The sequence below is a fragment of the Euleptes europaea genome, chromosome 7, assembly GCF_029931775.1.
Source record: "Euleptes europaea isolate rEulEur1 chromosome 7, rEulEur1.hap1, whole genome shotgun sequence".
NCBI lineage: Eukaryota > Metazoa > Chordata > Lepidosauria > Squamata > Sphaerodactylidae > Euleptes > Euleptes europaea.
In genome coordinates this window covers 92173462-92188198 of record NC_079318.1, presented here as the reverse complement: position 1 = coordinate 92188198, position 14737 = coordinate 92173462, and the positions used below count along the sequence as shown (strand labels likewise).

At 50.7% G+C, this 14737-nt stretch overlaps 1 protein-coding gene across 1 annotated transcript in view; it reads left to right on the top strand.

The window, feature by feature from the left end:
- ADAM15 (ADAM metallopeptidase domain 15) overlaps window positions 1-14737 on the top strand; it is a 55801-nt gene that overhangs the window by 30362 nt on the left and 10702 nt on the right. Inside the window, exons 15-22 of the mRNA XM_056853501.1 lie at window positions 2196-2391; window positions 3273-3381; window positions 6123-6288; window positions 6406-6477; window positions 7445-7556; window positions 11066-11204; window positions 11530-11580; window positions 14279-14384. Coding sequence (XP_056709479.1) covers window positions 2196-2391; window positions 3273-3381; window positions 6123-6288; window positions 6406-6477; window positions 7445-7556; window positions 11066-11204; window positions 11530-11580; window positions 14279-14384 — 951 coding nt within the window. The remainder of the gene's footprint in view (window positions 1-2195; window positions 2392-3272; window positions 3382-6122; window positions 6289-6405; window positions 6478-7444; window positions 7557-11065; window positions 11205-11529; window positions 11581-14278; window positions 14385-14737) is intronic.

Genomic DNA, 14737 nt, shown 5'->3' with positions numbered 1-14737 from the left:
CCCAAGGTCACCCAGCTGGCTTTGTGTGTTGGATTGGGGAAACCAACCTGGTTCACCAGATTATCCTCCGCTGCTCATGTGGAGGAGTGGGGAATCAAACCAGGTTCTCCAGATCAGAGTCCACAGCTCCAAACCACCACTCTTAACCATGACACCACGCAATGACCTTCAACCTTTGTGGACTCTGTTCCCACCTTTAACGCCCTGAAAACTGTATGAGACCGCCAAGTGGCAAGCACATGGCACGAAGTGGTGTAACATCAGAGTCCTGTGACAGGAAGAGCTGTGGGCCCGCTGCTGCGAGGAAGAGATCTCTTCTGGGAGCGAGTGTAGAGCATTGACAGATCAATTCTTGGGTTGGCCAGGCTGTAGGGAAAGAGAATCCCTGATCCCGCCTGGGCTGCAAACAGTTCTCCGAGGGACCCTGCCTCAGTCTCCTCCTGGTTCTCTTCGTGCATGCACGGAGGCAGGTCGTGCGCCCCGGCAAACAAAAAAGGCCCACTCCGCAACTACCGGAGGGGCCGCAGCCATGGGTTCAAAACCACCGCTCTTAGAGGTGCCGAATACATCCTTTGTTTAATATCGGGCATTTTGAAAGTTCAAAGCCCCACCCCCCCCCCTGAAATCTGAGCATTGTTAAAGCCTGGAAAGAAAAATGATTCCACGCTCGAATGCTTGCTTGCCATTTCTACCTCCGTTTGTTCCGTACTGGGGGCTTATTCTGCGTCCCGGGTTTCTGTTCTGAGAGAGTTTTTCTCCGTTCAGTTGTTTTCTGGTCCTCGGGTTCAGTCTCGTTTCAATATTTTTTTCATTTGGGGTCAGGAAGCAAGTTTCCTCCAGGCCAGATTGGCCAGAGATCCTGGAGGGGTTTTTTTGGGCCACCTTCTGGGCATGGAGTAGGGGGTCACTGGGTGTGTGTGGGGGGGAGGTAGTTGTGAATTTCCTGCATTGTGCAGGGGGTTGGACTGGATGACCCTGGTGGTCCCAACTCTATGATTAATTTCAGCTTTTTTATTTCATGGAGCAGGGTCTTAAGAACATAGAGACAATGTTACAGAGGGGGACGAGAATCATTTAGTTCCATTATGCCGCCCCTAGGAGCCCCGTGGCACAGAGTGTTAAGCTGCAGTACTGCGGTCAAAAGCTCTGCTCACGACCTGAGTTCGATCCCGACGGAAGTTGGTTTCAGGTAGCCGGCTCAAGGTCGACTCAGCCTTCCATCCTTCCGAGGTCGGTAAAATGAGGACCCAGCTTGCTGGGGGTAAAGGGAAGATGACTGGGGAAGGCACTGGCAAACCACCCCATAAACATAGTCTGCCTTGGAAACGTCGGGATGTGACGTCACCCCATGGGTCAGGAATGACCCGGTGCTTGCACAGGGGACCTTTACCTTTTTTTTATGCCGCCCCTACTCTTTTTGCTTATGCTCTTTTGGGCAGGGATCTGTGCCATAATATCAACCAGCTCCCACAGTAACCGAATTTTGGCATTGACGTCCCTCCCCAAACCCTGCCCTCCTCAGGCTGCGCCCCAAAAACCTCCCGCTGGTGGCGAAGAGGGACCTGGCAACCCTACCAATGGAGGCCCGAAGCAGCTTACCTCATTCTCCTCTCTTCCATTTTATTTTCCTCTCTTCCATTTTATTTTCCTCTCTTCACCCTGTGAGCCAGCATGGTGTAGTGGTTAAGAGCTGTGGTTTGGAGCGGTGGACTCAGATCTGGAGAACCGGGTTTGATTCCCCACTCCTCCACATGAGCGGCGGACGCTAATCTAGGGAACCGGGTTGGTTTCCCCATTCCCACACACAAAGCCAGCTGGGTGACCTTGGGCTAGTCACAGCTCTCTTCGAGCTCTCTCAGCCCCACCTACCTCACAAGGTGTCGGTTGTGGGGGGAGGGGGGAGGGAAGGTGATTGTAAGCCGGTTTGAGCCTCCCTTAAGTGGTAAAGAAAGTCAGCATATAAAAACAAACTTTTTTTTCTTCTTTTTTTTCTTTTTCTTCTTCTGCTTCTTCTGCTTCTGCTGCTGCATAGGTTAGGCTGAGAGGGTGTGCCTGGCCGAAGATCACCCAGTGAGCTTCCATGGCAGATCGAGGATTTGAACCTGAGCTTCCCAGGTCCCAGTCTGACACTTTAACCACTACACCGCGCTATCTCACATATGCTGTCTGTTCCCCTTCCATCTGTCCTTTTCCAGCTCCGGGGGGCTGGTTTTGTCTGCCGTGGAGCCCAGAAGGAGTGTGACCTTCCCGAGTTCTGCGATGGTGTCTCCCCCCGTTGCCCCACCAACGTCCACAAACAGGATGGGACGCCCTGCGCGGAAGGCGAGGCCATTTGCTATGGAGGGGCCTGCCCCACTTACTTGGGTCAGTGCCAGGAACTTTGGGGTCCAGGTGAGTGGATGTCGAAAGGTGTGCCTAGAGGGGGTTTACAGTGGGGGCCGGTGCGGGAGCAGACCTGACAGAGCGGTTCCTCGGTGGAGCAGGCTTCCTCGGGAGGTGGTGAGCTCTTCTTCTCTGGAGGTTTTGAAGCAGAGGCTAGATGGCCATCTGTCAGCAATGCTGATTCTGTGACTTAGGCAGATTGTGAGAGGGAGGGCAGGAAAGGTTGCGTCAGTTTTTGGCTCTTGTGGCCCTTTCTTACATACCAAGGGTAATGCCGATTGCCACTTCATGGTCAGGAATCAATTTTCCTCCAGGCCAGATTGGTCAGGGATCCTGGAGGGTTTTTTTTTATTGATAGTTTTTGCTATCTCTGGTCATAGATTAGGGGTCACTGGGGGTGTGGGGGGTATGTTTAGCTTGGAGTACAGATGACTGAGAGGTGATATGATAACCATCTTCCAGTACTTGAAGGGCTGTCATAGAGAGGAGTGTGCCGAGTTGTTTTCTGTTGCCCCAGAAGGTCGGACCAGAACCAACGGGTTGAAATTAAATCAAAAGAGTTTCCATCTAGACATTAGGAAGAATTTTCTAACAGTTAGATCGGTTCCTCAGTAGAACAGGCTTCCTCGGGAGGGGGTAAGCTCTCCGTCCCTGGAGGTTTTTAAGAGGGAGGGCATCTTGGCCATCTTTTGGGCATGGAGTAGGGGTCACTGGGGTGTGGGGGTGTGTGGGGGGCAGGTAGTTGTGAATGTCCTGCATTGTGCAGGGGGTTGGACTAGATGACCCTGGTGGTCCCTCCCAGCTCTACGATTCTATGACCATGGTCTGCTTCACGTTTTGGCCCAGTTTGCCACGAATGCAACCTGACCTTCTGCGTTGTCTCCCGACAGGTTCGGTCCCCGTCTCTGACGCCTGCATGGCTTCTCTGAATGGCAGGGGCGACCTGGAGGGCCATTGCGGGCAGCATCTTAACGGCTCCTATGTTTCTTGTGCCCACCGGTGAGTGACGCTTCCCACACACACACACACATGCGCTTGCACAGAAGCATCAGTCAAAGCTGACAAGCTACAATCTTGGAAAGAGAAACTGCTGAATTACAGTTGATATTCAAACTAAAGACAATGCATTTACCTGGGCTGAATAAAGACCTTGCATTCATGGCTCATTACCAATGCTGATTTCTCCACACCCATCTCTCCCCTGGACATCACAGACTCTTCTGCATACCACACCTAATCCCATCACGCCTGCTATTCACATGTACATACTGTTAATATTTACATACTAATGCTTGTCTGAATTCACTCTCCTCTGCTTAAAGATAGATGGATTCACATTCTAGCTGTATCTGAAGAAGTGAGCTGTGGCTCACGAAAGCTCATACCCTGCCAGAAAATATTTTTGTTAGTCTTTAAGGTGCTACTGGACTCTTGCTCTTTTCAACTACTGCAGACAGACTAACACGGCCACCCACTGTAAATTAAGCTACAATCTGTTAGGGCAGCCCCGTCAAGTCAGGGAGTTCTGCCTGGTGAGGATGTCGAAGGCCTCCTTCCGAATAGGCAGAGGAAGCCAGAGGTGAGGCAGTGGTGGTCGAAATCAACCCCCCGCCCTCTGTGGCTCTGTTCAGTCAATCAATTTGACTGAATTGATTGAACGGTGTGGTGGCCAAGCTTGCAGACGACACCAAATTATTTAGGGGGGTTAAAACAAAATGGGACTGTGAAGAGCTCCAAAAGGATCTCTTCAAAACTGGAGGAGTGGGCGTTAAAAGAGGAGAGTGGACACGTTCATGGAGGAGAGGGCTATCCATGGCTGTTAGTCAAAATGGATGCTAGTCATGATGCAAACCTATTCTCTCCAGGATCAGAGGAGCATGCCCATTATATTAGGTGCTCCTCCACATGAGCGGCGGAGGCTAATCTGGTGAACTGGATTCGTTTTCCCGCTCCTCCACACGAAGCCAGCTGGGTGACCTTGGGCTAGTCACAGGTCTCTTAGAGCTCTCTCAGCCCCATCTTACCTCACAGGGTGTCTGTTGTGGGGAGGGGAAGGGAGGGTGATTGTAAGCAAGTTTCATTCTCCCTTAAGTGGTAGAGAAAGTTGGCATATAAAAACTGACTCTCCTTCTTCTTCTGCTTCTGGTGGAGTTGCCACCTCCAGGTTCGAAAGTTCCTGAGATTTGGGGGGTGGAACCTGGAAAGAGCAGGTTTGGGGTAGGGGAGGGACCTCAGTGGGACATAATGCCAATAGTGCCCCACCCTCCAAAGCAGTTGTTCTATCTAGGGGAACAGGTCTCTGTTGTCTGGAGATCAGCTGTCATTTGAGTTTTCTCCAGGCCCCACCTGGAGATTGGCAACCCTAGCTTCCAGGCCTCATTCTCTTAACGACAAACAGTGATTTGACGCTATCTAAACAGAGCGTATACTTATCTAAAACTGGCGTGCTTTTGTTCTTTTTTAAAAATTAAAAGAACATGAGGAACAAGCAGATAATTTGAACCTCTTCCTTTCTCCGAGATCTAAATTATATGTTTATGTAGAAGAGAATATTTAGATAATGTGCTGTTTTTATCTGAAAGAGTGATCTAGGAACAGGGATCTGATTAGTAGCTGCTAGGATGAAAATAGCTGGCTGGGGGCGGGGGGGGGGACCTTTCTCATCCTCAGTCACTGAACAGTTTCATAGACAGAGCTATAATGTCACGAGAACCGTTTTATAGCCAGCCTAGGAAGGGCGGACTGCGCACGATAAATATATTCAGAAATGGGGCGCATTCTTCGTGTTTGGAAATGAGAATTCTCGCCCAGTTAGATCACAAATCCTTCTAACGTTAAGTTGATATTGTGTGTCGGGATTGATTCTTGGGCACTTGAAGAATAAGAATTGGTTTTTATATTCTGACTTCCTCTACCACTTAAGGAAGAGTCAAACCGGCTTACAATCACCTTCCCTTCGCCTCCCCACAACAGACACCCTGGGAGGTAGGTGGGGCTGAGAGAGCTCTAAGAGAGCTGTGACTAGCCCAAGGTCACCCAGCTGGCTTCGTGTGCAGGAGTGGGGAAACAAATCCAGTTCACCAGATTAGCCTCCGCCGCTCATGTGGAGGAGGGGGGGATCGAACCCGGTTCTCCACATCAGACTCCACCGCTCTAAACCACCGTTCTTCGGCAGTAGTAGAAGAAGAATTGGTTTTTATACCCCACTTTTCTCTACCTTTAAGGAGTCTCAAACTGGTTTACAATTGCCTTCTTTTCCCTTCTGAGAGCCGTGACTGTCCCAAGGTCACCCAGCAGGCTTCATGTGGAGTGGAGGAGCGGGGAATGGAACCCAGTTCTCCAGATTAGAGTCCACTGCTCTTAATCACTACACCACGCTGGCTAGATGATGCGAAAGACCCCTGCCTGAGACCCTGGAGAGCCGCTGCCAGTCTGAGTAGACAACACTGGCCTTGATGGACTGAGGGTCTGATTCAGTATAAAGCATCTTCATGTGTGGGTGTGTTTTTGGCACCCCGATTTTCAACCTGACAGGCATTATTAGAGGCGGCAGCAGCAGGTGTGCCCTTGTGCTCAAAACACAGTGATAACCCACCGGCCTGCGTTAAATGGAGAAAGTAGGGAAATCGATAGAGAAGGAATCATTGGGGACAGGTGTTTTTTTTTTTTTAATCATCTAAAGACTAGAAGCCCGAAACCAAAGAGCAGCCAGCTTAAAGGCTTCCTCTCCTGTCTGGTAGGAACTCTCGGTGTGGACGACTGCAGTGCCAAGGGGGCAGCGCCAACCTCACGAAGCAAAACAAGGTCGGGGCCTCGCCCGCCTGCCCGCATAACACCCCCTCTCCTGCAGACGACGTTCTCGATCTGGCCATGGTTTTGCCGGGTACCGCTTGTGGGCCTGACAAGGTGAGTGGTGCCTGGGGGAGGGGGGGCGTTGGCAGGAACACCACGTCACTCAGAGCGCCAGCCCAGGTGTTTCCTGTGGTGACCCCCCCCCCCAAATATCCCTTTCTCGATTTGCAGTTCTGCATTGATCAGCGGTGCCAGGATCTACCCGCGCTGAAGTTTCCAGTCTGCCTTTGCAACGGGCATGGGGTAAGTGTCGGGAATGAGGGCTCTTAGCCGTGGAGGGAAAGATGGGGGCTTGTTATTTTCTCCGGGTGGTGTGACATAAGTAGAAAATAATCCAGTAGTAATTTATGTTTAGATTTATTATTACGGTCATCCCCACTCAATGTTTATCAATATAAACCATTTATTCCTCTATAATATTGTTATTATAACTTATTGTCTAGCTTATTAGAAGAAGAGTTGGTTTTTATATGCCTACTTTCTCTACCACTCGGGCCTAAATCTTTCTTTGCCATTTCTAACGTTCAGTTGAGACCATGAGGACTAGAAAACTTGTTGAAAAGGAAAGGGTAAGGAGAGGGAAGGCCAGTCATTGAAGTGTAATAACTCTTTTGTTGGGTCAGACCAAGACCTGTCTAGCCCAGTGTTCTGTTTCCAACCGCAGAGAAGCGGAGATTGTCCAATATCTCTGACAAATTCTGTGTTACATAGAATCATCGAATCATAGAATTGGAAGGGACCACCAGAGTCATCTAGTCCAACCCCCTGCACAATGCAAGACATTCCAAACTACTCTCCCCCCCACACCCCCAGTGACCCCTACTCCATGCCCAGAAGATAGCCAAGATGCCCTCCCTCTCATAAACTGCCTAAGTTCATAGAATTAGCATTGCTGGCAGATGGCCATCTAGCCTCTGCTTAAAAACCTCCAGGGAAGGAGAGCTCACCACCTCCCAAGGAAGCCTGTTCCACCGAGGAACCGCTCTGTTAGAAAATTCTTCCTAATGTCTAGACGGAAACTCTTTTGATTTAATTTCAACCCGTTGGTTCAACGTTGGTTACGAAGTGTGCGTGCATAAGTGCTGATGGTCACATTTCTCTTGCCTGCACGTTCAAAGTTCGCTTCGGGGGGGGGGGGTTGCTTTCCTCTGGTAAGGGTCAGGCCAGTCCTGCTGGGTAACAGGCTCTGCATTTCTCTTCTCTCTGCCAGGTGTGTAACAACCAAGGAAACTGCCATTGCCAGCCAGGTTGGGCACCCCCGGACTGCCGGAACAGTGGCCGAGGAGGCAGCGTAGACAGTGGCTCGCCTGCTGTGGAGCGAGGTAACGTAGGGGAGAGGAAGAGGTGGAATGTGTGAAGCCAACGTGGTGTAGTGGTTAGGACCAGTGGACTCTAATCTGGAGAACCGAGTTCAATTCCCCGCTCCTCCATTTAGTCCAGCAGCCCGTCTCACACAGCGGCCAACCAGTTCCTCTGGAGGTCCAACAACAGGGCACAGAGGCCGAGGCCTTCCCCTAATGTTGCCCCCTAGCACTGATATTCAGAGGTTGACTGCCTCTGAACGTGGAGGTTCCCTTTAGTCACCATGACTGGTAGCCGCTCATAGACCTCTTCTCCATGAATCAGTCTAATCCCCTTTTAAAGCTGCCTATGCCTGTGGCCGTCACTACATCCTCTGACAGCGAATTCCACATTTTAATCACTCATTGTGTAAAGAACTATTTCTTTGTTGTCCTCCTGAACCTACTGCCCATCAGCTTCACTGGACGCCCTCAAGTTTCAGTATTTTGGGAGAGGGAGAAAAGAAGAAGAAAGAGTTGGTTTTTATATGCTGACTTTCTCTACCACTTAAGGGAGACTCAAACTGGCTAACGATCACCTTCCCTTCCCCTCCTCACAACAGACACCCTGTGAGGTAGGTGGGGCTGAGAGAGCTGTGACTATCCCAAGGCCACCCAGCTGGTTTCGAATGTAGGAGTTGGGAAACAATTCCATTTCACCAGATTAGCCTCCGCCACTCATGTGGAGGAGGGGGGAATCGAACCCGCTTCTTCAGATCTGAGTCCACCGCTCGAAACCACTGCTCTTAACCACTACACCACGCTGGCTCTCAAAGTGCTGTTTGCCAACGCTCTCCACCCCGTGCATAATTTCATAAACCTCGATTGTGTCCTGCCCTGAATGGGTGGGCGGCTGCATTCAGAGGCACTCCGCACGCTTTCTCCTGTAACTCTACCCGATCATCCCTTTCTCCTTCTTCTCCCAGCCCCTTTTCCTTGATTTAGTTAGTAGTATTATGCGGTGGATTTGTATCCCAGCGGGTGACCCAAGTCCCCCAAGCGATTCACATTTCGTTTAAAACAAATCGACACCTTCTTTTCAGTTTAAGAAACAAAAACCCATAAAATAAGTGGACCCCCTAAAGAGGAGGCGTAGGTGGGGAAAGAAGAGAACAGATGGGGGGGGGTGAGAGAGAGGGAAAAAACTCTGGATTTTGTTTTTGGGTTTTGTTGTTGTTGCTTTGTTTTACAGCTCAGTTTCTGACTACATGTAAGACACCCTCCCACACATGAAGAACACTGAGTTCCTATAAGTGTGGAGAGGGGAGAAATGAGAAGGGTAACTCTGAGCCTGTCTAGGAATACTTGCAGGTTGGCGGCCGTCTCAATTCCCTCTTTCTCCTTTGTTGTCAAATTTGTGGAGGAGAGGTCCAGGAATGGTTATCGGCTGTAGAGCCTCCATGTTTAGGGGCCATTTACCCCAGAGTACCAGCGCTGGCTGGCAGCCGCAGGGGGAGGCTGACCTCAGTTCTGGGCTTGTGGATACGCCAAGGTTTCCCCGCACGAGGGGACAGGATGCCGCACTAAATTTAGTTAACTTTTTAATTTATTTACTAATACCCTGCCTTTCTCTCCAATGGGGACACAATGAGGCTTACATTTTTATCCAGGAGCTAGCGTGGTGTAGTGGTTAAGAGTGGCGGACTCTGATCTGGAGAACTGGGTTTGATTCCCCACTCCTCCACATGAGCGGCGAACTCTAATCTGGGGAACCGGGTTGGTTTCCCCACCCCTGCACATGAAGCCAGCTGGGCAACCTTGGCCTAGTCACAGTTCTCTCCGAATTCTCTCAGCCCCACATGCCTCACAAAGGTGTCTGTTGTGGGGAGAGAAAGGGAAGGCGATTGTAAGCCGGTTTGACACTCTTTAAAAGGTAGAGAAAATTGGGGTGTAAAAGCCAAACTTCTTCTTTTTCTTCACTCCTCCATTTTATCCTTGCGACAGCCTTGTGAGGTAGGTTAGGCTAAGTGTGTGTGATTGACTCATGATCACTCAGCAGTCTTCCACAGTAGAGTGGGCGTTTGAACCCAAGTCTTCCAGATCCTAGCTCAACACTTTAATCACCGTTCCATGGGTCTGATCCAGCAGGGTTGTCGTTGTGTTCTTATCAACTCAGATCTGTGGTGGGAATCATAACTCCCAGTCTGCCTTCGGAACTGCTTCCTGCCTCCATTCCCCCCCCCCGCCCTTCAGTCCCCCCCTCTACAGGGTACCTCCATGCTCCCATGGTCCATCGCTCCCCCCCTGCCACCGCCGAAGGGAGCTCTCTTCTTCCCCTTCCTCTTTCACTATTCTCCCCCACCCAATAAAATTGTCTAAGCCTGCCCTTCTGGGGGGTGCATTTATGAGACTTTAGCACATAACGAGGAATCATAGAATCATAGAGTCGGAAGGGACCACCAGGGCCATCTAGTCCAACCCCCTGCACAATGCAGGAAATTCACAACTCACTCACTCCCCCCCACGTCCCCAGTGACCCCTACTCCATGCCCAGCAGATGACCAAAAAAATCCTCCAGGATCCCTAGCCAATCTGGCCTTGAGGAAAGTCGCTTCCTGATCCCAAAGTGGCGATTGGCATTTCCCTGGGCATGTAAGAAAGGGTCACGAGAGCCGAGCTCTGGCTCAACCCTTCCTGCCCTCCCTCTCATGATCTGCCTAAGTTCACAGAGTCAGCATTGCTGCCAGATGGCCGCCTAGCCTGTGCTTAAAAACCTCCAAAGAAGGAGAGCTCAACACCTTCCGAGGAAGCCTGTTCATAGAATCATAGAGTTGGAAGGGACAACCAGGGTCATCTAGTCCAACCCCCTGCACAATGAAGGAAATTCACAGCTACCTCCCCCCCCCCACTCCCAGTGACCCTTCTTCATGCTCAGAAGATGGCCAAGATGCCCTCCCTCTCATGAGGATGGGACTTCAGTCTCATGCCTTGATGTGGCTCAGCTCCATTGTCGGGGTTGAGCCTGGAGCATGTGCAGTTGAAGACGAGAACTCCTCTGACCATGTGCCGAGTGTAGTTCCCTGACAGCTGAGGAGATGCAGCCAGCCTCCACCCCAGGAAGGCTCTTTGCACCAAGGAAAGGTGCCGCCCTTAGCACATCTTCAAGATGCAACCCTAGTGCCCTTTCTGTGAGTGTGGGATGTTCAGAAAACGGGCCGCGGTTGGTTCGTTACTCCATAAAATCGATTTCCCCACCGTTCAGAAGAATGTTTTTCTTCCAAGTGGCGTGAAGAAACAATCACAGCTTTTTTTTTAAGCAGAAAATATTTTTAACTGTAAAATCAGGCAGTAAAAAAGCAGAACTGCTGGTGCGGATGAACAACCCATACGCCGAGGCTAGACATTTTCCATGCTCGGAACAATGCGCCTTTGTGGCGGGGATGGAGGAGAAAAGAGCCCGCGTCCTCGGAGAACGCACTGCCTGGCATCCTGTGCTGGGGACGGGAGTCTGCCTGGCTCCCAACAACACTGATTTTTTTCCTTCCCAGCAGGCAGTGCCACCTCGACGGCCCTCATCCTGAGCAGCCTCCTCCTCGTCCTGCTTTTAGTCTTCGGGCTGTATTTCGCCAAGCGAGTCGGTCTGCACAAACGCCTCTGCCAGCTCGGCAAGGGCACGAGCTGCCAGTACAGGTAAGGGCCCCCCACCTTCGGTCTGCCCTCTTTCAAAATGGCCGCTTCCGCCAAGAGCTGGAATACCTCGCCTTGCGGGTCTGTCAGACTCTCCTGGCCCTCTTCCTCCTCAGGTTATTCTCAGTGCAGTCTCCCCTTCCAAGGCCAGGAATGCCTCTCCAGCTTTATCTTCCCTCCATTTCACCCTTGTGTTGAAAATCTGACGTGAGCCTGCCTCTTCCCCCACCAGAGCAGACCTCCCCAAAAACCAGTCCGTGGTACCTTTGACCCATCCCCTCGCACACCGCCGTACGGCGCTAACTCTCGTCCTCCCCTTGCCCTACAGTGCGGAGGCAGAGTCCCGGGTGCAATTCCTCCACCCGTCTGAACAGAGAGGGTAACGTAGCTGTCGCCGGAATGGCTTGACGTTTGTCTGATGGGCTTTCTGTGTCGGTGGCCTCTTTTGTGGGTTGAGCGTCTCTTTACTGTTTCGGGGCTAAGGGTCCTGGCTCGATCTGGGTTCAACCTAGTAACTTCTGCTGCGCCGTTTTTCAGACGGTGTCTTTTGCCTGCACAAATCTGTTTCCACTCCTCCTTCCTTTGGGATAGAATCCACTGTCTGTCAAGTTGGGCTGTGTGTACTCGGGGCCAAAGCGGGAAGGGGGAACTCTCCGTTTCAAGATGCTGAAACCGTGCATTTGGAATGGATTCCAATCTTATTCACAATCTGTTCTACTTCCAAAGAATTTGGAACGAGCCCGGGAACAGAAGGTTGGAGCAATTTGTTGTTCAGGGATAAACTGTTCCCTCTTCTGGGAGGGACTGCTTGTCGGCGGCCAGCACACTCCTCACGTGCTGACGGCCCGGCGTGTTGGTTCGCAGCATCGGCAGTCGAAAAGATGTCGAACGAGCAGGAATCCAGTCTCTGGAAAGCTGCTGCCAGTCCGATCTGACAGTGCCAGGCAAAATGGACCGGTGCTCTTGACAAATTATTTTTTATTAGCCGTACAAACAAGGCAGTTCTGTGCGTTTATGTATTCTCTCTCAAAGCACCAGAACTCTGGACTACTTGCAAATCCAGTTGTTGGTCTGTTGAGATAACTGTTTGTGACTGGCTGCGACACATCAGACTCCCAGGCCCAGAGGTTTCTTTCTCATGATCTGCTACTCATGATGGAACCAGAGACCTCCCGCGCCCAAAATACTCGCTGTTCCCCAAATATGATATTTGCTTTATACAGAGTCTGGGGCACAGAAAAGTCCCATCATCTGAGATCCTTTTAACTGGAGGTGCCGGGGATTGAACCTGGGACCTGCATGTACCAGAAGGTGAGCGGGACCCGTGCTAAAAAGCCCTCAGCCCCTTCATTGAAACTGATTGGAAGCGAATCAGACTGACAAATGAAAGTGCTTTGTCAAGTGGCTCACGACAAACTTGTGGAACTCATTACCACAAGATGGTGTTTTTTTTAAACAAACCAATTAGAAATTCCTGTAGGCCCACCATTTTTCAGATGACGGCCATCTCTCTATGCCCCAGTTCACTATGTTTGTTTTTTGGCTGCTGTTTCCTTGTGCAGCATGTGAATGGAGACCAGGTGGATCCTTCAGTATTGGGAAGGACATTTGTTACCTCTCCCCCAGCTTCCAGCCTGCCATCTGTCATGGGCTGGAGCTAGGGGCCTGCATTCGGCTAAAGCTGAACCGAAACCCCCCCCCCAATACCTTTTTGGTATTTTTCGGGGGTTTAAAAAAATGGCAATAAAAGGGAGCCGAAAAAGCGGGTCCCGAATAATGCTGAATTTATTCGGCATTATTCAGGGTTGCTTTGGCCCTGTTGCCATTTTTTAACCCCCTCCCTGATTTACTTGATGGCTGGGTCCCCCACCGCCTCCGAACTTCACATGGAGTTCAGCTGTGGTGGGGATGCAGAACTGAAGCCCGGCCTTCAACTCCGCACTGTGTATTTTTCGGGTTCGGGTTCATTAACCAGAAAAAAATTCATTTTCCGGGAAAAGCCAAAAAAATTTCCAGATTTTTTGAAAAATCCCGGGTCTGTTAAACCCAAGCCTGAAAAATACCAAGAAAAAATTGGGGCACATCCCTAGACAGAACATCACCCATGTTTGTGTAGTGGTTAGAGTCTCAGACTAAGATCTGGAATACCCATTTTGCCGTCGTGACCTTAGGGCCAGTTAGGCACTCCCAGCCGAACCTCCCTCACAGGGTTGTTGTGAGGATAAAAGGGAAGAGAGGAGAGCAACATAAGCCACGTTGGGCCCCTGTTAGGGAGAAAGGCGGGGTATAAATGAAGTAAAATAAATACATAATCATCCTGATTCAATATTTGGTGTTGGCCCTCAACAAATCAAGGGGCGCCATTGGAAACTAAGGAGGGCTGGGATATCCAGAAAACTGGTAGAAAAACATGGTATGAACACATAAATACATGAAGCTGCCTTATACTGAATCAGACCCTTGGTCCATCAAAGTCAGTATTGTCTACTCAGGCAGCGGCTCTCCAGGGTCTCAGGCAGGGGTCTTTCACATCACCTACCTGCCTAGTCCCTTTAACCAGAGATGCCAAGGGTTGAACCTGGGACCTTCTGCATGCCAAGCAGATGTTCTACCACTGACCCATAGCCCCTCCCCAAAAGTTGGAGTTTCTCTTGTTCTTGGCTGTATGTGACAGACCTCACGTCTTAGAGGGTTACCAAATTTTGGGTGGCCTCTTACGGGAGACACACAGCCCTGCTAGCTAGCGGGTGGTGGGGTTTTCCTGTGGCCTGATCCAGAGTAATGTCCAGGCTTTGGAAAAAAGCTGGGTGACTCGGGTAGTTCTGGGTTTCACGGAAGGGGTTGGCTTGACTCGTCCCAATTCTGTCCTTTTTAACCTGAAGCTGCAGATTGTTCAGGACTGCGACCTCCCCTTCCGTACTTCCACGTCCTGCTTAAAGCTCTCCGCTTTGATGGCAGTTCTGATGTTGTTGTGGGGCAGCTTTACAAGGTGTTTTTGGTGGCGCAGTCATCCTGCGGAGGCCGTTTTGAGCGACCTCTTTGCGATAACCCATACTTTTAACTGCTTTTCCGGCCAGGATCACCCAGCCTGAACCCCGAAGTTACAGCCGGGCCCCCCCGGAGCGGCCCCAACCCCCCCAGTGGAGGCAGAGCTCTGAACTTCAGCTGATGCCGAGCAGTAAGGTAAGTGGAAGGAAGAGCCCCCGGACCCGTCCGGGGTCCCGCAGCAGAAGCAGCGCCCTGGAGCATTTGCAAAGGGCAAGAGAAGCTTATTGAAACATCAGTTTGAGAAACTTCTTTTTTACTACAGGTTTCCTGAATCCGCAAATGATTAATTTTTAAAGTTTGGAAATTCAGAATTTTCTGTGTATGTGTTTGTATAAATAATGTATTAGAATTATTTATAAGAACTTGTGTGTAGGGGTGTATATGTATGGGTTCTACCTTAGTAGCCTGGGGGCGGGGCTTGTATCCTGCAGTGTTGCTATCGGTGATGGGGCGGGGCTTAGAGGTGTTGCCACAACTGGCTGAAGGGG